Source organism: Beta vulgaris, chromosome 5 (assembly GCF_026745355.1).
Source record: "Beta vulgaris subsp. vulgaris cultivar EL10 chromosome 5, EL10.2, whole genome shotgun sequence".
NCBI classification, from domain to species: Eukaryota; Viridiplantae; Streptophyta; class Magnoliopsida; order Caryophyllales; family Amaranthaceae; genus Beta; species Beta vulgaris.
In genome coordinates this window covers 58,905,862-58,930,158 of record NC_079206.1, presented here as the reverse complement: position 1 = coordinate 58,930,158, position 24,297 = coordinate 58,905,862, and the positions used below count along the sequence as shown (strand labels likewise).

At 36.4% G+C, this 24,297-nt stretch overlaps 2 protein-coding genes and 1 long non-coding RNA gene across 7 annotated transcripts; 1 reads left to right on the top strand and 2 right to left on the bottom strand.

The window, feature by feature from the left end:
• Positions 1-1,454: 1,454 nt before the first annotated feature.
• Positions 1,455-7,022, bottom strand: LOC104894128 (pentatricopeptide repeat-containing protein At1g18900). 3 transcript variants are annotated; one of them, XM_010680300.4, is made up of 3 exons: positions 6,852-7,022; positions 5,785-6,462; positions 1,455-4,545 (listed from the first exon to the last, which is right to left on the bottom strand). In XM_010680300.4, exon 3 carries the CDS (start codon positions 4,522-4,524, stop codon positions 1,900-1,902), a length of 2,625 nt encoding a protein of 874 aa, XP_010678602.2. In that variant the 5' UTR covers positions 4,525-4,545; positions 5,785-6,462; positions 6,852-7,022; the 3' UTR covers positions 1,455-1,899. The 3 variants fall into 3 exon arrangements, with proteins under 3 accessions (XP_010678602.2, XP_010678601.2, XP_010678603.2); XM_010680299.4 differs by lacking the exon at positions 5,785-6,462; XM_010680301.4 differs by lacking the exons at positions 5,785-6,462; positions 6,852-7,022 and having other exon boundaries at positions 1,455-4,058; positions 4,135-4,276.
• A 2,631-nt stretch (positions 7,023-9,653) lies between these two features.
• LOC125497413 (uncharacterized) lies at positions 9,654-12,075 on the bottom strand. Of its 2 annotated transcripts, XR_007274126.2 has the most exons (3): positions 11,801-12,045; positions 11,040-11,322; positions 9,654-9,963 (listed from the first exon to the last, which is right to left on the bottom strand). It is a non-coding gene; the product is annotated as an uncharacterized LOC125497413 (long non-coding RNA). The 2 variants fall into 2 exon arrangements; XR_007274125.2 differs by lacking the exon at positions 9,654-9,963 and having other exon boundaries at positions 10,936-11,322; positions 11,801-12,075.
• Positions 12,076-14,641: 2,566 nt separating this feature from the next.
• LOC104894127 (uncharacterized) lies at positions 14,642-18,050 on the top strand. 2 transcript variants are annotated; one of them, XM_057395208.1, is made up of 5 exons: positions 14,642-14,827; positions 15,039-15,075; positions 15,195-15,333; positions 15,430-15,517; positions 17,707-18,050. In XM_057395208.1, the coding sequence occupies exons 3-5, from the start codon at positions 15,229-15,231 to the stop codon at positions 17,835-17,837; spliced, it is 324 nt and encodes a 107-aa protein (XP_057251191.1). In that variant the 5' UTR covers positions 14,642-14,827; positions 15,039-15,075; positions 15,195-15,228; the 3' UTR covers positions 17,838-18,050. The 2 variants fall into 2 exon arrangements, with proteins under 2 accessions (XP_057251191.1, XP_019105220.2); XM_019249675.3 differs by lacking the exon at positions 15,039-15,075 and having other exon boundaries at positions 14,643-14,827.
• The last annotated feature ends 6,247 nt before the right edge of the window (positions 18,051-24,297 follow it).

Genomic DNA, 24,297 nt, shown 5'->3' with positions numbered 1-24,297 from the left:
TTGACTTGCATAGCCTCCCTGCTGTGTTAGGTGGTGATGACCCATCTGCTAAAAGTGTAATTTGAGGGTTCCCCATGCATTTGTTTTCCTATGTTGGCTACCAGAAATCATAAGGGGAAGGTTGAGCCTGGAATATTTATCTGACTGTGCGGAGGAGTATCATCAAAATTTGATGGTGCTTGAGTGCATTGTTGATGAGAGTAGAAATAGCCTCAATTGTAGGAGGTTGATTGCCAAAGACTGCATTGTTCCGAACGCACCAGATGCCCCCACAGTGTTGCACAAAAGCCAGGGAGTCGATTTCCTTCATGTCCATCCTCCTTGCGAAATTTTGTAACTCGGGCTATCAGCCATATCATTGTTGAATAGGCACAGTTGGTCATGGATTGATACATTGTGCCAGAGAACTTGTAGATCAAACTTCCAGAGTTCTTGGGCAGACTCTGAGGTGATGATGCAAATCTTCATTAGAATTGGCACAAAGCGGGTAAAGGTCATCCTTTCCCATACCTGGATGAAAAAGGTTTGCATTCACTAATAGGTTGTTATGTCAAATTTTCTAGACAAAAAGCTTCCATTTTGGCATGATATTCGAACTCCACAGATAGCAGAAGAAAAGAACTTTTTGTGAAGTTTTCATGCTGTTGATTTATTGTTGTCGAAGTAAAACATAATATGTTACTTTAGTAGAAAAGGCACCAAATCTAGTGTGGGCCAGTAAAGATCATTTGCGTAAGATCCTGCTGTTGAGAGTTCTACTCTAAGTATGCTCCGTACACTTGAAATATCCTTTTCTAATAAAACTAATTTTGTTTTAATTGAATGATTGATTCTATCAAACCTTCATGTTGTGAATCTTGTTTAGTACTTTTCGAGTTTTAATTTTAAATCTAACATTTTGTTTTATTCAGCACACTCACCAAAAACGCAAATGTCGTATCTAAAAAAAAAAAAGACGTATCTTGAAATTCTACTATTTAGAAACACATTGTTTAAATAAGCCTCATAACACTCGGAACAAGTATTTAATGCAGGCATATTAGTAACCGTACATGAGCTTGATTTCATTACTCTTTTTGGAACATGATAGAAATAATCCCGAAATTTTGATGGTGTTACTCTTTTGCTCGAGTATGTGACTCGCTCTGGAGGATTCTTCCCAAATGTCTTTTGTATGAAGATGGAGATTTTCCACAATTTTCTCTATAGTAAAATTTTACCCATAGAAAAGAGACAATAGACTGGTAGTAATCCTAGTAATAATACCTAGTAGTATATAATAATGACATTCATATAATACTAGTATAGAATTAAATAAATTTCCTACAAACCTAAATAAGAGGACAATGACAGTACTCATGAGTCATGACTGACTTTGAAGATGTAAATTTTTCTTTAACCAACATTGACGTGGTGTAGCTGGTGTTACGTAATAGCAAAATAAACTAATCATAAAGTTCCAAAGAAATGTTTCATATCACTACAGTAAGCTCCAATGAACAGTTCTTCATACAGATTACAGACATAAGATATTGCCAAAAATTTCAAGAAATAACAATTTCCTTCCTGAAAATTTCCACGATACAATAAATAAAACTCGATTGCTTTACAAAAACTAAAAATAAAATCATCGAATCTTATGCTCCTGCAATTCTGCGACGAACCATGAAAAGCTTCTAATGCCTGAATAACTTTTAATAGAACCAGCACTTCAAAATGCCCAGCAAAAAGATTTAAGGCAAGGGAGTATGTCAAGAGTGAAAAAACTAGCACCTAAACCCTAAAACAACTTCACAGAGAAGGTAGCTAAATACAGCACTCTTTTAATTTATTCAGTAGTAAATTTAGTTGCTCAATCTAGCACAAAAATGCAACCAATTTACTACGGTCGAGTCATAGCTAGAGCAAATGCATCCGCTCAACGTATGGTTGCTGCAACCATGTATTAAGGGCCTCCCCGCATCCGACAAAGCACCCAGAATTCCCATTTTCGGTAAAGAATGGAAAGCTAAATAAATCAAGCAACTCCTGAACAGCCTGCCTCACCAAAGATGCTCCCGTCACCCTGCTCCTTCGGCCCCACCCAGTGACAATGTCGATCCTGGTGGGACCAACACCTGATATCAACAATTCCCGACGGAACCAGGCGAGCGTCCTTGAAAGAGCGGTAACGGCAGTTCCATCTGACATGACGTGTAAGTTGATTAGCCAGTAGCAGGAGCTTTTCTCCTTCACAGCATCCGGATACACATTCTTTGTAGCTGCAACCTCCCACACAGAACCAGCTTCCTCCTTCAAGCCTGATTTGTGGAGGAAGTCCACCACAGCATCAACGAGTCCTCGTTTGCTTTCTCTGTCTTCGCTATGCATCAGGTCCAGGAACCTTCCCACGTGATCTCGAACATTCTGTCCATCAGGTCCTGATGATGGCATATTCAGCAAAAATACATGTGCTGGATGGCCCGTGATGGCCATAAGTTGACCGCAAAATCCCATGTCAAATGATGATTTAGCTTCAGTGCAACAACTAAGGAGCAAAGTATAAGTTTGGAGTGAAGGATTAAGTCCCATGTTGACCATGCTAAGGAGCAGGTTGTAAGCGTCCGAGAGTCTGTGCACGCGAAGAAAAGCACTAAGCAAAGAGTTGCAGGTTGGCACATTCGGATACAAGCCAGCTTGGAGCATTGCTTGATACCACTGTAGGGCTTTTCCAGCATCCCCAGATTTACCCCATAAGTCCACCAGAAGCCCATAAACAGGCTCATCAGGTACCCAGTTCTTACTTTTCATCTCAAAAAATATTGCTTCTGCCTCCTCGAGATAACCACAATGTCCAAGGACCTCCATCACGATACTGTATGTGACTTTGTCAGGCTCATATCCTGCGTTTTGCATGTCACGGTAGATCTGCAGGGCGACAGGGTAATTTCTTGCCTTAGCCTGCAAGGCAATCATGATGTTATACGTAACAAGATTTGGGATACAACCAGAATCAACCAACTCACAGAACAGCTTGTGGGCAGCATCCAAATGGCCCGCCTTTCCCAAGCAGTTGATCATAACACTGTAAGTGAATGTATCAGGAGAAAGGCCAGCCTCCTGCATCTTCTGGTACATGTACAAGGCAACATCGAGAAATCCAGCTTTTGCATGGATATCAATAAGCGTGCAATAGGTGACTCGGTCAGGTTCACAACCGGCATCCTGCATTTGGTGGAAAACATTAATTGCTTCATTCAGATAGTTTGCACGACCATAGCTGTGTATCAGACGGTTGTAGGTCACTACATTAGGTTCACATCCTTCTTTTGACATCTGATCAAGCAAGACATTAATTGCATTGAACTGTCTAGCCCGACCTAGGATGCCCACCATGGTAGTATAGGTATGCCCATCATGCTTAAAACCTGCTCGCCGTTTCAACCAGTAGAAGAAACCAAGTGCAGCTACATAATCTGGAATTTGCTTCAGGACTTGATTTGCTTGATAAGCATCAACCGACAAATTGAGATTCTCAAGTGCTGCTTCTGCTGCAGGACCCCATTTGAGCTTTCTCAATATTTCCAAAACACTGCCAGCAACTTGGCTAGTGCTCACAAACTGCCTACCAAATGGGGCAGTTCCTACCTGAGATTTCAAATCTCTTGAATGGTTATTTATGTAATGGGGAACTCTACCAGTATACTTTGTTTTAGGGGCCTGTACATTAGGGCTATTCGCATATGTCTTGGATTTCTGAGAAGTATAATTCTTCTTTTCGGATGAAACACCCTGCGTTCCTACGTAGCTTTTCCTATCAGATGCTACACCATGAGTTGCTACTGAAACTCCTGCCTTACTACTAGTCTCATGGCTGACACTTTCTGCAGGACCATGATTATCAGATTTACCTTTTGGACCCTGATAATTCACAGAAGGACTAGAAGCAGTCGCCTTTCCTGAAGAAGGTTTCTCATGTACATCATAAACATCGTCTCTCTTTACAGATTTTACAGGTGTAGGTTTAACAGTTGCTCGGTGTCTACTGTGACCAACCATATAGGTTTGCGCTGAGGAAGCTGTTCCACTTCCATCTGTTAGAGGAATCTTATAATTTACAATATCCGATATAAAACCTACTGCAGCAATACCTACCTTCACCAATTGATCCGTTATGTGAGCTGGTGACTGTGTCATATCATTTTGATGAGAATCGACGCTGGTGGAATAACTTACACAATCAGGTTTCCCCAAAGTGCTTGAGAGAGAGACAGCTTGTGCACGAGAAGTTGAGGTGTTGACATTTTCCGGGTTTCGAGAAGCCTTGGCAGCATCCTTGGAGACCACAGATTCTACCCTTGCAACAGGTGAGGACACCACAGCTGATGATTTTGGCCGAAGCAATGAAGTCTGTCTCCTTGAGATGCATTTTTCATCATCAGCACAGGAGCATGAGCTCCCATCGTTTGTACTACATCTTGACCCACTATATAGTATGGATCTAGCACAATTGGAAAAGTTACTGATCTGCTTGGCTCGAAGCATAGCATCAAGATGCAGTCAAACCTGCAAAAGAAGGTTTTCATGGGTACTTGCAGTATTAGGCCGCTAAAAAACAGCATTTGAACAGCATAGCATACACATAAAATCTAATATCTTCATATTTCAAAGAGATGTAATAAAACTGCCAAGTGAATGTTGGCAATTAGTAGAACCACTTTCGGCCGTTCTGGTAGCCGGTGCTAAATAACGCTAATGCTAGTGATAATTAATGAAATATTTTGATCAAAATTTCATGTCAACATCATGGTAATGCTTGTCTACCCCTACACATCTCTTTTCTTCATAAAATTTCATTGCATATCTTTGGGATGGAATTGCATTACCTATGAAAATTAACATGAGATTTTTCTTACAGAATTCCCCTAAAATTCATTACCATTGACCCCAATTATTACAACTACCAAACAGGATATATATGTAAACCAATGTGACGAATACTACCGACAGAATACCATGCAATTTGACTATTTAAGGCAGATCAGACATGACCCATGTTTCAAGAATAGCAAAATATGTGGATCCAACTAAACTGAGTTTGTTCGAATTAAGAACAATTCATTACCATTGCCCCCAATTATTACAACTACCAAACAGGATATATATGTAAACCAATGTGACCAATACTACCGACAGAATACCATGCAATTTGACTATTCAAGGCAGATCAGACATGACCCATGTTGCAAGAATAGCAAAATACGTGGATCCAACTAAACTGAGTTTGTTCGAATTAAGAACAAATTATTTGGATAACATAACTTCTTAAAAGAAATTGTGATCTCATTGCAAAGAATAGCAATATTAACTGAAAGAACCCATCTAGTGATGCAGCTAATCACTCACAACAGAATATATGCCAGTGTAATCTCAAGAACATTGAAATTTACAATGTATGTGCAACTCATGGGATGAGAAACTTTGGAATATGGCAAGCTATGTAACATAGAGTACGCATATGCATAGCGATAGATCAGCCTAAGATAGAAGTCATGAGATTTAGGTCAAGAGTCAAATGCAATTTTCTACATGTTACACTCCATAAGGTAAAAGTATCCTCGACTCAACCATTTCACTTCAGCCCATACAGCAATACTCCAACATATAAAGCCCTAACCTCTATACTCAGTCTAATACTCTAATTACACACTTCTTAAAGCTACGATAGCATGTTGAACTTTATAGTCCAAGAAAAAAACACATTGTTGACTGGCAAATTGTTTATCTTTGCCACAGATAATTTACCTCCATCAAAGACTTCGAGAAAAAAGCAAAAGTATTGCTCCTCATTCAAGTTGATTGATCATATTGATCATTTATTTTCAAGATATGATACCCACATGAACTTCATCTAATATAGTTTCTCATCAATTGTTCATACTTCATAGATACTACTACTCTATCTCCTCTCCAACAGTCCCCACAGACACACGGCGCATTTCAACTCAGACCATGTTTAGTCTCTCTAGCAAAGATCTTGCCTTCAAATTTTTGACTGCAGAGTGCTTATAGCCATGTTACAACTTGGCTTTCAGAAACTAGTTACGATAGACAGCAGACGAACCACGAGATACTGACTAGTGACTAATGAAGTAGCATCATTCTCTATCATGCCACCAATAATTTGTCAACTAATATTAGTTGGAATTAAGAATCTAACATAGATAGACTCAATGAAATTTTACATATTATAATCATGCCACCAATAATTTGTCAACTAACATAAAATTTGACAGAAATGAAAACAACCCAACTTTTAAAAGGCCCAAAAATAAAGAAAAGAGAGAAAAGACAAAGGGAAATTGGGGAAGATCCCCAACGGTAAGTTGTTGGCAGCTCTCATAAATCAACTTCTACCAACGATCAGCTCCCATTGTCATCAAATGAATTGTATCCCAAGAAAAAAAATTAGAAAAATGGACCCTGGGTTGCAAAAACACAGGGCATCAGTGAGATTAAACTCCAATTTCACACCAATTTAACACCAAAGAAAATAAGAAAAAATTGGAGCTTTTTTATTAAAAAACTACACACACAATTCAATCAATAAAAATTAAAAAAAAGGACCCAAATACTCAATTCATCAAATCTCTCAATTCCACCATTAAAGACATAAAATCAGTGAATTAACAGTAAGAAATGCAAGAATCAAGAATACCCATTTCGTCATTATATTAAAAAATTACCAAAGATTCTAGCTTTACATTAAAGATTACAAAATGTGGCTCAAAATTGAAATTAAGAAAGAAAAACAGGACAGTAAAAGACTGAAAAAGATGTTGTAAAGGAGTGTGAAAAAGATGAAGAAGTACCTTCAATCGCATGTGAGTGTGGGCGATTAAACGAGAGAGGAGAGAGAAAAATGAAATTAGAGAGAGAAGAGAGGGCGGCTCCTCTTCTCCTTGGTTCGCCCCTTTTACAGTCAACTCTTGAGTTTTCTCCAAGCAAACTGGGGGGGCTGTAAAAGATCTGCTCTGTTTTTGCTTCTTATGTCACGGCTTGGCTCAATTGCTTACCCTATTTTTTTTTTACTAGTAGAGGACTATATCGTCTTTTAGGATGTCTTCTCTCTACGTGAATTACTCCCTCCGTCTTTTTTTATTTGCTACATTTTGTCATTTAGGAGTGTTTCAATTTATTTGTTATATTTGCAAATATTTTCATATATAGTACATAGGTCCCACACTTTATTTACAAATTTGTCATCACTCCCTTCTTGATTTTGTAAATGTTTCCATATATAATACATAGGTCCCACAATTTACCTATTTGCTTTTTTGTTAATTCCATTTATGTCAATGGTCCCCACTCCCTCCTTGGTCTTTGTGAAAAAGTGCTTGTAGCAAATAAAAAAAGACGGAGGGAGTAATCTAAATTGTACTCCTATGTTTCTGATTGAATCTTATCAGTTCGGAATTCATTTTAAATTTTCATATGATTAGACCTTATTAAACCGAATATACCCCTAGTTGTGATGCTTCGACTTTTGTATTTTTACATATAGGATATAAATTATGGAATTCGATATGGATAATAGATAATAATTTTTTTTTATAATAGACAAAATTAACAACTAGGGGTACATTCGATTTCATGAGGTCTGATCAGATGAAAATTTGAATTAATAGATATTAATTAAACTGTAAAAATTTTATCTAAAAAAATCCGATAGAGGTTTAAATTAAACAAGACCTGATCATGCATGTTTACTATCATGTCGCTACTTCATTATAGACCCTCTCACGGGAGGGGAATCGCTATGTTGTAGTTTTGAGATTGAGTTTGATCTCATTCAACTAGTTATCCAAATAACGGTTGTTGATGAGGAGCTCACGTCTACTATAGAAACATATTGATTTCAATCAACAAATCAAATTGTAATAGACCAAAAAATAATAGAAAAGCAAAAGATATCGAGTCCAAACTCTCACGAGAAGAGTGATAAGTCCCAATATTGATTGAGAAAGGGGTTAAGAACAAGTAGGGTTTTGAAGCAACGAGAGTAAAAAGAAACCATATCCCGCGTTAATTATTATATTATTAAGTTAATATCATTCATTGTCTTTTATGTAATAGTTACATCTAATTTTTTTCCTTTTTACTATTTCTAATGCACATATTTAACTATTAATGTATTTAATTAAGTTATTAGAATACTTTATAAATTATTGTGATGAATCTATCAAATTTTCACATTAATATATGTAAATAATAATATATATTTATAAGAGATTACAATGAAAACTTTTTATAATAGTTTTGGTCTCTAAACACACACAAGCTTTGTTTGATGGGCGAAAATTATTTGGTTCCTCGCAAGAAAATGAAGGTGAATGATGGATGCAAGAAAAGGATAAAAACAAATAAGGACAGATGACTGATGCAATATTAGAAAGAGGCTTATCGTTTGTAATAACTAGTAACTTATTTGTACTACTCCATATTCTAAACAACTTTTATCGATTTAGATTACCTGAAATTAGTCGGACTGATCTAGTCATAAAAAATTAGAGAACTTATAATAACTTTATATAATAGCATTACATTAGAATTCACCCATAGTATGAAACATCACTATTAAAACAAAATATTTCATAATAAGTTATTGTAAGTCCACCTTAATTATATGATATCTTGTTTTTCAAGTATAAAAAGGTGTTCTTAAAATGAAATAAGATATATTGTTAAGGTTAATTTCATCAAGATCATGTCTCAAAACCCCATAACATATTTGATCTCATAATCTATATCTTGGAGTAGAAAATCAGAGGTCGCTATTAACCAAACTACCGCTTAACCTTAAGTCATAAATATCGTACCATGTGCTCAAGTAAGTCGATTAGCACTCTACAAATTGACAATAACATATACCATGTTGTTAAAGTTTAAATCTCAAAATTAATGAAAATTTCATATGATTTCAATAATGTTTGTAAGTGAATAATGTCGCCATAGTTGGTAACTATCAAGTAAAGTGAACCTTTAATCTTTCATACTATAGTATAAATGGGAGATAATATTGCTTTTGTATTTTCTTACATTGACCATTGTGAACGTGGCTGATAAGCGATGGCTAGATTCTCCTGGCCGGTGTTGTTTCCTTGTGTTTTTATGAGGGGCAGTATAATGATTCACGTGTGTTCTTCTTGTTCACATTACCAATTGTCCACTTGTCTATAAATATTTGAGACACTGGAATGTGGATATGTCCATGAGTTAGTTAGACCGCCTATTTTTAAATAAAATTAAGCAACAACAATTTCTATATTAAAATAGATTTAGCCTATTAGCAACTAGTTTGATTTTATTCGGTGACTAGTTTAATTCATTTGGTAATTAGATCTCATTTTATATTAAAATTGGACCGTCTCTTTTAATAATTTATGTATGTCTATAACTTACAACTTACAAGTGGTTATCAAATAAGTATACTTTTAGCGAATTCCACGGTGTCTCGAACATTTGTAGCCCATCCCAAAGACCAAACTCAATCTTCTAATGCTAATCCCAAACTTAATTAAGTTAGCCCATTCCACCGTGGAATGTGGATATATTCATAACTTAATGGAATGAGATAAATTGATAAAGTTTGAGACTACTATTCGACTATTGAATTGAGCTGCTGTCAAAAGATTTTCTTTTTCCACGAGTTTTTTTTTAAAAAATAATTAACATTAATTGATTCAAGGTCATACAATATCTATAATAAAAGTCAAAACTAAACAAATATACATATATTAAAATGAAATAAATACAATTCTAATATGACAAAACCACGATCGTTGAGTAGATCTAACACTTCTGAAAATTCTCGTCTTTCACATCGATGTCTGATGCAACCTTCTGCAAGGGGTCTGTCGATCTTTTGTAGTTGTGAAGTAGAACGGGATTCAATTCGAGTGATTGTAAACAAAGTCTTGACATCTGTTGTAACTCCGCATAAATTTTGATCAACAAATCAACCTCTTGAATTACACAAAAAGCCAAAAAACAAAGTCTCCAAACTCTCACATGGAGAGAGATAAAACTCAATATATGGGTAGATATAATCCAATATATGGGTAGAAAAAACCTCCATTCGAGAGAGGTTGAAGTTTATTAGAAACATAAACATAAAAAACTAGTAACAAAAGGAGAAAAAAAAAGCTTACCACCACCCAAAAGGGTGGCGGTAGCCCCAAGGTTGAAAATTAGGGTTTTGTGGGAGAGGAGAGAAAAGGAGCCGCGGTTAGCAATTTTTCCACGAGGTTTATCGGAACACATTTAGATTGATTGCAATGTAATGTTGTTGTCGCCATCATAATTTGAACCATTTATTTTTAATCTTATATTTGTGCCGTTCATCTTATTGATTTTCTAATCAAAATTTATACATTAATAAATCTGTACTTCCCCGATCTCAAAAAAGTCTTTACACATTTATTTTATTTGTCCTAAATCTGAACACTTCCATTGTGACAAGGTCCCACACCCTCACTATAATTATATTATTTCTTTTACATTTCTTTGTCCCACACTCTATCTTTTATCAATAAAAAAGTTACCCAAATTTTCCTCTCATGTAAAAAATAAATAAATACTCCGCCAACTCATATTACATCTAATTTTTAAATAAAATAACATTTGATAACCACGCTAGAATTAATCACCTTAAAATACGTGTCCCAACAAATATTGAGATCTTTGTGGGAGGGAGGGAGGGAGTTATATTAAAAATCTTCTTGACTGGTGATAACAAAATATATAAAGAAAGAAATGAACAATAATCCAAAAGATATAAAATGACTAAATAACTGACTTTTGACGACAACTTGTTTTCATTTTTCATTTATTGAAATTATGTTTTTTTTTTCATTTTTCTATGTTTTTAAGGTTTAATTAAATCAATAAACAAGATTAGTCTACAAAAATAAAGAAATAACATTCCAATAGTTATAATGATAGAGCAATCATTCCATATTGGGGCAAAAATTCGGGTAGAATTTCCCGTCTCAACTCACCATTTGATAACCTATAGTAGAGCTTATCATTTGCGGGCTTGGACGGGGAATGGACGGGCCAACTACCAAAAAATTGTCCAATGGGCCTTAAAATGTTGCCATTACCCGTCCGCTAAATGAGATATTGGTTGTCCTTACCCGCCCTTTATGTAACGGGCGGACAGCCCACAGGCTAACGGGCTTTCTAAAGTTTTTGATTTTTTCCAAGAATTTGTTGCACGAAATATCATCTTCATCTCCCCCCAAGTCAAGCGGATTAACATAACTACCTTCTGTCATAGCTCTGCAAATTTGTTCCATGAAAAAAATAAGGAATTTAATTATCTAATAATCTAGTTGAATTTGAAAACGTAATATTGCTTCTAGATGATTTACAAACAACATTCTACTAACATCAGCCTATCATTTAAATAGCAAACAACAAAATAATCATCTTCTAACAATAAACTCCAAATTCCAATCGAATTTTTTTTGAAAAAAAATCACTTTGAATTCATTGAACGACCTAACTTGACTTTTGAGTATGAATTTCGCAACAAATTCAAACATACTCAACCAGATCGAACTAAAAACCAAATATATATCATCTAAAATCGAATAAAGTATCATAAAGTAAATAAATTATACTTTCAGTAATCGAGAGTTCGAGAGGAAGAAAATAAAGATATCCACATACTCTTTAATTTATATATTCATTATATTGACACCAAAAGGAAAATTACATACTATAATAAAAATTGAAGCGACAATCTTAAACTTACATGTAAAATGAAATAGGCTCACCGTCTCGCGCAAGGTCCGAGTAGATTTGTTGATGGAGAAGAAATGAAGAAGAAGAAGAGATGAGTGAGCTAGAGAAGAAAGCGGCTCTAACTTAGTAAAATAAAAGTTGAAAATGTTAGATTTAGGGTTTTCTACTTTTGTTTGGACAATATAATAATAAATGCTCTAGAAAGTTCTTTTCCTAAATATATTTCATAATGTGCAATATGCCGGGCTTCTCCATCAACAAACTGAGAAAGCTGACAATCATAAATTTTTCCTCCTTTTAAAATTTAAGCGGGTCGGACGGGCCATCCCGTTTTAATTTTTTTTATTGCCGTTGTTTGCCCATTTTTATTAACGGGCCAGGCCCATCCCTCCCAACTTTTAATTTTTTTAAAAAAACTTTGTCCAAGCCCGCTATTTTAGCGGACCGACCGGGCTGGGCTTAGCGGGCTACCCTGCCCATGATCAGCTCTAACCTATAGTAAAAATAGAATCTTGTGCAATATGCTCAACCGTCTCAATAATCTCCTTGCCGGCAAAAATGTTGGTGATGAAGATGGACGACATTCATGGAGATATTTATTGCAGAAGATTCCAGAACTTGAGCAGCAAAGAATAAGGATGAGCGAGGTCTGGGTAGGCTTGGCCGCTTGGGGAAGAAGCCATGGTTAGAAGAAGGTAGTAATGACAATCTTGTAATTACTGAAAAAAGAGATACCATGGGCCAACCCATTTCTAAAATTCTCTCCGCCCAATCTTCCTGTCTCAAATATAAACCCCACAATTTACAGGCCTACTTTCTTAACACTCAAAATTTTTAGCCCTTTATTTCATTAAACTCGTCCAACATTTAACTGTTACACCAAATTCCTTTTCTGATTTCCCCAACCCAACTACTAACAATCAGATATCAGAATCACCTTACCACACTATCAGTTCCACTCTCACTTTGACTTCACTACCTCACGACCTTCCACTTCCTTGTGACCACTTGATCACTTTGCTTGCAACACTCAGTATTGAAGAGTTGGGACATCTGTGGCAGCACTACTACTATGAGGATGACATTCACCCGCTTTATCGAGGTCGAAAATCGAGTGCCAATTACTATCCACCTTGAGGACAAGGTGGAAGTTTGGCGGGCCGGTATTGTAATAGAGTAGCCAATGGACAGGGGTATTTTAGTAATATACACTAGTTACTATGTTGGCTTAGGGAATAAGACAAATACACTATAAATAGAGGAGGATAGGGAATGAAGAGATTATCAAGAAAATATTGGAGAAGTTTATTTTAGTGGTTAGCTTTGGGAGTGTGACCAAGTCACTCGAAAACTTGGCAATTATCCTTTTATTTTATGTAATTTGCATTTCCATCAAACAAATATCATCATCTTCTTCCTTAATTCTATCGCCCAAATATTTTGTTTATTACAAAATTGTAGAGCTGATCAGTTTGACCCCAACCAGATTTTTGGGTGGGTTTTGGGCAGAATATTTTGGACCACGATCACTCCCGACCTGATTTTTTTGCTTTAGGCGGGCTTTGGGCAAACCAAAAATGACTTTTTAGTCTATTTTTTGGCCCGACTTGATTTTTGCCCGAAAACCCGCTCATTTTGGTACGAAATAGCGGGCTTTGGGAACAAAATTTTTGCCCGGCATGACGACTCGATCCATGATCACCTCTACAAAATTGCCAAAAGGATAATTAACTGTAACAAACTAACGAGGAGTTATCTCCAAAAAGACTAGTACGAAAGAGACCCTCTCGAAAATTTAACCCTTAGATTCTACAACATTTTGGCCTTCTCTTTTGAGTTTTGAGAACTACACTTACACCCGCTCACCTGATCAAGCTAATCCTCCTCCTCTGTCGCGCGATGCCAGCGACCCCCTCAATTCCCCTTCTCCCGACACTCACCAGACGACCACCAGACACCAGGTAATGTATGTGACCTTGTTTCCTATTTAACAATCGTATCTGTCTTCTTTTTCTCTCGCATTCAGTCGACTTCAAATTCTGCTATTTGCTTCATGTATTTATACAATATTAAATTCTTAATAGCTCAGTTACGGATGGAGTAGTTTGTAACCCTAACACTCCAAGCCTTAGATTTTGCACTAATCCTCGATTACAATGCAATTTACATTTATAATCATCCATCCAATTGTCGATCTTAATAGTTCAAATTTCAGTTTTGTAATTCCAACATCAGTTCAACTTACTTTTCTGGAATTTGGGGAGCAGAGAAGAAGATTGACAGGAAAGAAATTGAAGGACTTTTCCAGAGTTCCAAACAACTAAAGGTTTGTTTAGGATTAATTTTACTATTAGAAATTTTAAGATCACACTTGAATAATATTTGAGTAAGAATTCATATTCCTTATATTTTTTAAATATAAATTTTAAAAAATCCAGTTCCAATTTCCAGATACATAATTAATTAATTGAATAATCCATAGACCAGTATCAATTGCGTTGCATATCCAACCAAAATCTGCAAATTGGAACTGAATTTTTGGAAACTTTCCTAAGATATTACATTTGGGTAATTCCTCAGATACCCCTGAACTTTGTGTTTGGCCTCAAATACCCTTATCATACACCAAAATTCAAGTACATTAATTTCCTAAATTACCCTTAAACTTTAAACTTTAAAATTCATAATAGCCTGTTTGGTTTTTAGCATTTCATTTGAAATGCTGGATTTGGCCATATAACATATTTAGATAACCCAAATATTTGGATTTGGAATTAGTGGTATTAGCCTAATTCCAACCTACTTAGTACTTTGAGAATTTGAAATCCAATATCAAAACTTGTAATTTGAAATAAAAAAAAAAAAGTTGCTTTCCTATAATGGGCTTCCTCTATCTTCCGCGCTGGGCTTTCTCTCTCCTCAAGCTTTCTCACGTCGCGACTCGCAAGCTTTCTCTCTCCTCAAGCTTTCTCACTCGCGAGCTTTCTCACTCGCGAGCTTTCTCTCTCCTCCTCCACTGCGAAATCTCATCTATAAGGTTAGTTTCTCAATTCCTAATTTTTTTACCATGAATTTGCTGCGATATTGTTTGATGGTTGAGCTATAAACATTGTTTTAGGTTAGAATGTGTAATTGATTGAATTTTCGGTTCTATGTATTATCTATTTACATCTTGCTCTTTTTTCTGCTGTATTGATTAATTAGGGTTTTTTCTCTTATAATTTCTACTGAGATTTTGTGGTAATTAGGGTTTATAATATGCAAAATCAAGATATAGCTATGTCGGTAATTTCTCTCCTATCTAGTTGAATTTTCTCTTATAATTTCTCTTCTATCTAGTTTATGCTCTGAATTGAGTGCATTGCTGAACTCAGTGCTTGTTTTTTTTCGTTTTGATCATGTAGGTCTGCTATCTTGTCTTTGTAATAGTTCTTCAGCATGGAATTTTGTCCGACTTGTTCAAATTTACTGCAATATGAAATGCGTAATCCTGCTAGATTCTTCTGCCGATGTTGCCCCTACGTGTCTCCTATAGAAAGGAAGGTATATCTCCATGATTCAAGTTTTCCAGTAGGTTTTGCCTGTAAATAATATATAACTCTTTAGAGCAATGAGTATCAGTATCCGGCTGGATTTTAGGTGAAAATAAAGAGAAAGGTACAACTTGTCAAGAAAGAGGCAACACCAATTGCTGTGGGAGAAAAGAATGTTGGAGCAGTCACTGATGGTATGCGAATATTTTTCGTTTTTCATTTAAGTAAAATAGTGTGTTTCTCTATGTATGTGTGTGTGTGTTTGGTTGACTTCTAAAAAATTTTGGAAGTAGAATTTCTAGGAAGTAGAAATATGTGAAGTTGTTTGGTAGGGAGAAACATTTACACTTCCGAGGGAGTTCTACACACAAAATGGAGAAAGTTGCATACCTGGGTCCTCCTAGATGAGTAGTAGAACTTCCCATGTGAAAATAATCAACTTATTGCAATTTCTATGAACTGGAAAAAACAAATTTACAGGACGTATTACTTTCCATTGCAACCAAACGACCATTTAGTGTATCAAGCAAACTTGTAGATATAAGTTGTATTTATATAAATTAGTGTGGAACATTTCAGGGTTATTGGAAATTTTATGATACCCCCAGTTGTCAATTGCTGACAAAATTCGATAGTGGGTATATTGTGTATGAGGTTTAATGTTAAGATGTGGATGTTCTTTGATGTCTTGTTTATGCATGAGTGACAGTCTTATTAAACATCAGATAACAATGCTACGTGCTTTTCAGCGGCTGCTAACTTCTATGCTGTGTCCCAGCGGGGTTAGTTAGGGGTTGCATATTTATGGGGGAAAGAAAGGCTAGTATGCCATATATATATAAAGGCTCCATAGAGAACATGACAACAGATCTTGATCTTTAGTTTGCCGATTTCACTATTGATGATGCTCTCATGTACTGATGTATGATATGTTGATGATTGCCCATAGTTGTCTTGGTTACTTCAGTCTCTGTTTTGGTTTAGCCACAAACTCTTTTAGTAATCATGGAGGGAAAGGTAGGGTTTTTTTTTGTGGGGGGGAGGGGGGGGGGGGGGAGAGAATGGAATATTGGTAGGATTTGGTTCATTAAGGTGGAAAGGAAAATGAATCAGTGGCGGACCTAGGAATTTTAATTTGGGGGTACGAACGAACAACTAAATCAAAAGTAGCATAAAAAAAAGTTTGCATAAGTTATTAAATACATAAGTCTTAAAACCGATATCCAAAATAAAACATATTTGATTTGGATTCAATACATAAGTCTTACAACCAATGTCTAAAATCCAAAGTTCGAATAAATTGGATTTGATTGACTTTAGGTGTATCATTTGTCTTTCCTAATTGAATCGATAAAAAATAATTAATTGTCAAATTTGATTTCAACCAAATAAAACATAAAATCATACACATATCAATTGAAAAAATTGAATAATTCCATCCAACCCTAAACGTCTAAATCCCTAAAATCTATACTTGATCCAATTCCAATTAGTCACTAGCTTATTCAAAAAAATCAACAATTCACATGTAGACATTCAAATAATTTAAGAATCTAACATATATAAAGTATGAAAATTGAGAAAAAAAAAAATACTAAACAAAAACTTACTGGTGAGGATTGCAGGGAAGACCCAACCTCCCTTATTGCCTAATTTTTCACCCTCCAACCACTTGTTCCCTAATTCTTCATCTTCCCCAAAGAAACCAAAATCCTAGAGTTGCATCCTAACAATCAAAATTCTAGAAATTCCGCATATCATATCTGGTTGATTGCTAAATTCATAAAACTTCAAAAAATGAAGATTCTTTACACACAGGTAATACTCAATGATGTTTCTCCCTCTTTTTAATCTCCATAAGAATCGAAAAATTGAAGCATAGATCATTCAAGAATATGTTACAGATAAGAATGAACAAAACCTGAGACAGGGGATGTGGGGGTACAGTTGTACCCCCATGTACCCTTCTCCGTCCGCCACTGAAATGAATCCTTTGCAATTCCATTCCCTTCGCTCCTTTACAGTTATATCCAAACAATGGGTTATGAATGATCCCTTTTTCCTTCTGACTTGCCAAAATTTCCTTATCCAAACACACTTTAAAGTTGTAAAGATGATAGCTACAGGTGTGATAGCAATGGTTGGATTCAATGAGAGGCTCAAAGTTGACCACCATCTTGACTTCTTAGTAGAAGTGAAGTGTATAACATATACATTAGATGTGAGTTGTGAAGTATGCTTGTAGTTACTGACTTGCTCAACTGTACTTCATTTTTTTGTGTTACAATTAGCTCCTTCCTAGGAGTATCTTGTTGCTGCATGCATGTCGAAGATAGTATTGACTAGATACACCAGAAGTAACCATATATTTTTTTAATTTCAGCGTCATGTCCAAAATGTCATCATGGCAAAGCATCGTTTCACCAAGCGCAGACCAGATCAGCCGATGAACCGATGACAATATTTTACAAGTGCATGAACGAGAGTTGCGGACATAATTGGAAAGAGGATTAAATTAAACACACCCCTTCATCACAAGTTGTGAATATTTTTGCTAGCAATCATGTTCTGAAGTACCTTTAGTTGATTTTGGTTTTCCTTTTTTAGGCAACTTCTGCTTCTCGAGCTTAGTTCATCACTTTCTTACACAAAGTTCTACACGAAAAACATATTTGATTGGTCTTGGTGGTGTTTTTCTGAGAGCATAAAATTAAGTGCTTTTAGACACTATGGTTTGCAATTAGATACAATTTCCTTTCGGAAATTGAACGGGCTAGTGCCCCTAAGGGGAGACGAAAAAGGTTGCATTTTGTGGTTGTTTGTTTACATTTTGATCCCCAGCTCTCTGTATATGCTAGTCTAATTATATTGACCAAAAGATTATTATTAGAGGCGTAAGAATGACAACGGGCTTATAAGAATGGATTCAGGCTAAAGCCTAAATGTCAATCAAAGGATATGACGGTATTGAAAGTCATTCTAGATGGCCCTCGCAGGCCAGCATTTGTTCATGACGGTATCTATAAAAGGGATGTTGTTAATTGTCATATTGGTAGTCAATGTCAGGGCGTCAGGCGTAAGCTACTCCATCCCTTAGCTCGTAACTCGTAAGGCCTTTCTAAATGTTAATGGGCTAATAGGCACTGGGAACCACCAAGAAAGGCTTACTTAACCTAGTGGTATTTGGCCTTGTGATCTTACGATTATTGATTAGAGGCTTTTTAGCGGTGAAGTTTTCCTTATATTTTCACTCCTCACTCGTAATGTTTTGCTTGTCAAACATGATTAGTAAACTTCTGAGAGGTGTTAACTCAATAGGATTTATCTTTTTAATAAAGTACTACGGCATTGATAGTTTAGTCAATGGGGTTGTTTGGCAATTGGTTGTTGGCGGTTGACTTTTGGATGTTTTAGTTGGTTTGTTTGACTGGCTAGAAGCATTGGTTGTATGTAACTATGTATTGGCTTTTTGAGTTGGCTTTTCAAGCCAACTCGTTTGCAAAAGTGAATGAGAATGCCATTTTTTGCAAACTTGTCAAAACATCAATCAAAGGTGAGTCCATTTTTTTTTTTCTAAACTGTCAATATTAGTTGAATGAGGGTCGTTATTCTTTTCTTATCACTTGTTAAATTTATCTATGAAATGAAAGATTTCTAGTCAGATACACCAATAATTAATGAGCAAACACTATAATAATGTTGTCCGATCAACTGATTTAAAGTTTTGATTTTTGTTCTAAAACCTGGTTCATCCCTAGTCAATATCTGAGTGTTAGCCACGAGAGCAATCCACGAAGTGTATGAGTCATGAAGAAAAAGAATGATTCATGAATCCTAACTTTGATCGGTATTTTAGATAATATCATTGCTCCTTCTAACTCGTCTAGTTTAGAATATTTTCAAACTTGTAACACCTGAAACTTAATCAATGTTTTCAAACCTGTAACACCTGAAACTTAATCACTAGTGTACACTTGCGATTTTGTAGGAAGGGTGATGAGAAATAGCCGAAATTAAGTTAAAATATTTTCTTTTAAGAGAGAGATATATTGATAATTGGCTGATCGCATGAGATGTAACTATGTAAGCACCACACCTCCCATATTCCAATAAAATGGGTCATCGATTAGTTTCTTCATTGAGTCACTAGACCAGGTAGAGTGATTGTAGGAAAATACACATATTCATGCGAATTTGTATCATACACCACAAATTATAAACTCATATAAAGTGGATTTTATGAAATTTGATAGCACAAATTCTTGATTTGTTTTATTTCTTCGAGGGGAAATTATTGGATAACGTTGATGTCAGCTTATTTTCATCTCTAAATCTAAGAAGAGATGGGTTAGTTGAATAAAAGGATTCCCGCATTTTAGTGTGTGTCTTCAAAGCCGCATGAAAGGTGACAAAAATAGCCTTAATCACCCATGTAATCAACTAATCAAGTTATTGAGGTGGGTGGTACGGTTACCTTGTCTAGGTGGCAAATATTTGCTCTTGTTTATTTGAGTATTGGAAATTTCCAACATACATCCAGGTATACCATGAGCATGGTATATTCAAGGCTATTTTTTTTGCTCATTGCTTATTTGAAACCTCCAAATGAACGTAATCATATATTAGGTAGAGGCTAGAGCTTCAAATGAGTAAAAAATAATCTTGGGTGTACCATGCACATGGTACATCCAGATGTATGATGAATGTACTCATCTTGGATAAAACCATTATGTTTTGTACCTTTATTGAGGTTGGAGTATAATTCTTTTGTTTTGTTTTTTTACTTTTTTTTTTTTTTTGGTACCAAAGCAACTAACATAAAATTAAAGGTTCACAGAAACCATATTACAAACCATGTTTGTGTTTCTCAAAAGATAACTAGGGGGAGGGATGTTCCTAGTTACATTACATTCAAGGGAACTACTACTTCTACAATCCTTTGCCATCATGTCCGCGACTTTGTTCTGCGCCCTAGGGATGTGACAGAATCGCACCTCATCCAGTTCCCTGCATAAATCCCTACAAGTGCATATAATGAAATCGTATATATTGGGTTCATTCTGATGTTCATTCAGGAGATTTACTGCAGTTAAACAATCCGAGAAAATGACAATCTTTGTAACATACTCTGTAATAGCCAAGGTGAGGGCTTCTTTGATACTAAGAAGCTCAGCATACGTGACATCCATGACCACCACTTTCCTCTCAAACCCACCCACCCATATGCACCTATCTGATACCAGAATACCTGCGAGACCCGATGGCCTATCGAACCTAACAAACGATGCATCGACAAAACAAGCAAAGAAACCTTCGGGAATGGGGGGATTGATAGGTGTGGAAACATTAACAGCCATGGTCTGTTCCTTTTGTAATGCGTTTTCAAAGAAACTTGCTTTACTAACGATATTTTTTAACACATGGTCCGGATTAGGGGTGCTAGGAGGGTTCACATTATCCTTCTTCCTAAACACAAACTGATTTCTAAGCTTCCAGACTTCAAAGCAAATAAACGAAAAACATGTATTCCACCTGACCCCCTTAAAACTAAACGTTGCTTGCATATTTGATTTTAGCCACTCGAGAGAGAGATCTCCCTGAGGCGAGAGGAGGGGTGTGAGGTTCCAAATAGGTTGCACAGACGGGCATGAGAAGATGGCATGGTAAGCACTCTCCTCCCCCCTTTGGCACCTCGGGCAGATAGGTGATGCGAGAAGGTTGCATCTAAATAGGTGAGAACAAGAAGGAATTTTTTCGAAGGCTAGGAGCCATAAGAAGAATTTAATTCGAGGGAGGGTAGGGCACTTCCAGATCCAGGAGAAATCTGAATCTCTCGGGATAGTGCGGGAGGCCTCGTAGGCCTTAGCAAGTGAGAAACCCTTATGGGTGGAGAAGGAGGATAGAAGACGGTCACGACGATGATCATCAAGGGGAGGGAGGCCTTTGATTGTATCAGCAATCCACGAGGGGAGGCATGAAGTTATAGCTTGAAGGTTCCACTCACCATCAACAACTAGATCATGTAGTCTCAAATCATTTTCCGTCTGGGTAAAGGGGCCAGTGACATACTCCCTGGGAGCGCGCCCATCCATCCACTTATCCCACCAGAAGGATATTGTATGTCCGTTCCCAATAGTCCAGGAGGTGTGAGCATTTAGTAGTTCCCACCCCTTGGTCAGCCCCTTCCAGAGGGTGGACCCATTTTTTGCACTGGTTATATAGGTGGAGTGAATATACTTGGATCGAATGCAACGAGATGCTAGGCTTACACCTCCCTGACTTAGCTTCCACGCTAATTTAGCCATGTACGCAACATTAAGGTGCTTATGACTCCTAATGCCTAAGCCCCCCAGCACTTTTGGTAGGGTGATTATTTCCTTAGCCACTAGATGAAGCTTCCTTTGGTCATCCGAACTTCCCCATAGAAAATTCCGGCATATTGCATCAAGCTTTCCGTGGACTGACGCGGGGAGGAACGATGCTTGCATATAATATGCTGACATCATGTTTAGGGTTGATGATATTAGACAAAGGCGACCGGCTTTAGATAGCAGTTTGGTTTTCCATGATGCCAAGCGCCCTCTAACTTTATCAATAATGAATTGAATGTCCCTTTTCGCTGGTTTTTTATGAATCAAGGGAAGTCCTAGGTACATCCCTAAGTTTGGATTTTCCACAATGGATAAAGTATCTTGGAAAAGGGTTCTATGTTCCTCCGGGGTGTTAGGAGAGAAAATGAGCCTGCTTTTTTCTTCATTGATCTTTTGACCTGACACTTGACAAAACTTTTGAAGTGTATCCCTAAGTGCAAAAGTGGTGGTTTCATCAACTCTGCCAAACAATAATAGGTCGTCCGCGAAGAGCAAGTGTGAAACCTGCACTTTCTCCCTCCCTACACTGCAGGGGGTCCATTCTCCTTGAACACATGCTTTCGTAATCCACTTTGACAAGACATCAATACATATGTTGAACAAATAGGGGGACATAGGATCTCCCTGTCTTAAGCCTCTGGAGTGCATGAACGCATGTGACCTTTTGCCATTAACTAAGATCGCAGAAGAGGCATGGGAGATGCAATCCATAATGAGGTTTACCGATGCTTTGTCCAAATCAAGGTCAATTAAGCACTCCCGCACAAAGCTCCATTCCATGCGGTCATATGCTTTTTCAAGATCCACTTTCAAAACAAACCAACCCAACTTTCCTTTTTTCCTTTGCATTGAATGCAAGATTTCATTTGCAACAACCAAATTGATGTCAGGACCTCTCCCTTTAGTAAAACTGTTTTGATTTGGGGAGATCCATTCTGATATGAGAGGCTTCATTCTATTCACTAGGATTTTTGTCACCAACTTGTACGACGTGTTACACAAGCTGATAGGCCGAAGGTGTTTGACAGTTTGAGGTGAAGGGATTTTAGGGATGAGGCAAATTAGAGCTTGGCTAAGGTTTTCCGGAATTTTTCCTTCCCTAAACCACTTCTGGATATTCTGACAAATGCTAGGTCCCACAATATCCCAATTCTTTTGAAAAAATATTGGTTGAAATCCATCCGGACCCGGGGCTTTTAGTCCTTTCATAGCAAACAACGCTTTCCTAATCTCCTCCTCCTGGGGGTGGTGGGCAAGCGAGATCTTTGGGTTCGTGGGAATTTCTTTATAGCCGGAAAGGGCCTGGTCAGAGGAGTATAAGGATGAAAAGAAGTTGTTTTTTTACTTTACCCATCTTCTTTTGACACTTTTTTTTAATACACCTCTTTAATCTTAAATATATTGCATTACATATTAGTAATTATTATAACAATTGAATATTAAATAAGTAATTATTGAGACGTGTAAATCACAAATGAGAGTCAAAGTAAACTTTATGAATAGTGACAAAAATCAAAGCGTAACCATTAAGGGTCCGTTTGGTTGGAAATATTTTAGGCTTGGAAACGGATTGAGGTAACACACTCCCTTATTTTATGTTTGGTTGGATTATCCATTTTTTTCACTCCCTTACTAGCCCAATTTTGATTCCCCCATCTTGAAACTCTCCTCACACCATAGGAAACAAAAAGTAAGGGAGTCATTAGGCCAATAATTCCATTCCTACATCAAAACAAACAAGTGTCTAAAGTAACACATTCCATTTCCATTCCATCCTTTCATCCCATTCCATTCCCTTTCCATTCCTTATTTTGAACCAAACGACCCCTAAATTGAAACGGAGGGAGTCTAACATTTGATACATCTAACCATACATAATATCCCTATAATTTATAGGCAATCAACTAATCATACTATATATATAAAAATATTTAGAGAATATGAAAAGTAGTTAAAAATAGTAGTCACATATACTCTTTTCATAATTTTGCTCATTGTGTATTATTTAATGACTTTTACAAATATTTTGTGTTAAAATTTATGTAAATTAGCAACCCATGAATTAATTATACGGGTTCAAAGTCTAATGACTTATTATTTGTCGTCATATAAATGGCAGGAGAGCTTAATCAGTAAAGTGCCAATACCAAAATGGAAGGTAAAAAATATTACAAATTATTAGAATAGGTTGTCTAATTTTACATAAAATTAGACGAATTCAATATTGAATTTTTCTAACAAGCTCATTACATTTTATTCTAACCCAACACTATCCGAATTTCTACTCATTCCTTCTCTTCTCCTTTTTTTTTTCTTGATTATCGAACTACAACAAATTATTTCAAAAAAATAACTCGATAGTTTTACCGAACAGATTAAACTAGTTACTAGATGGATTAAACTAGTCACTGGATGGATTAAAGAATGTCATTATTAAATAGATTAAACTGGTTATGAAATAGATTAACCCAGTCCCTAAATAGATTAAACTAGTCACTATATGTCTATATTAGAAAAGTTGACATGTTCTCCTTTTAATATTGGGCTTGAACTGTGCTTAATTTTAAAATAAAATTAGGCCGCCGGATTAGTACTACTGATAA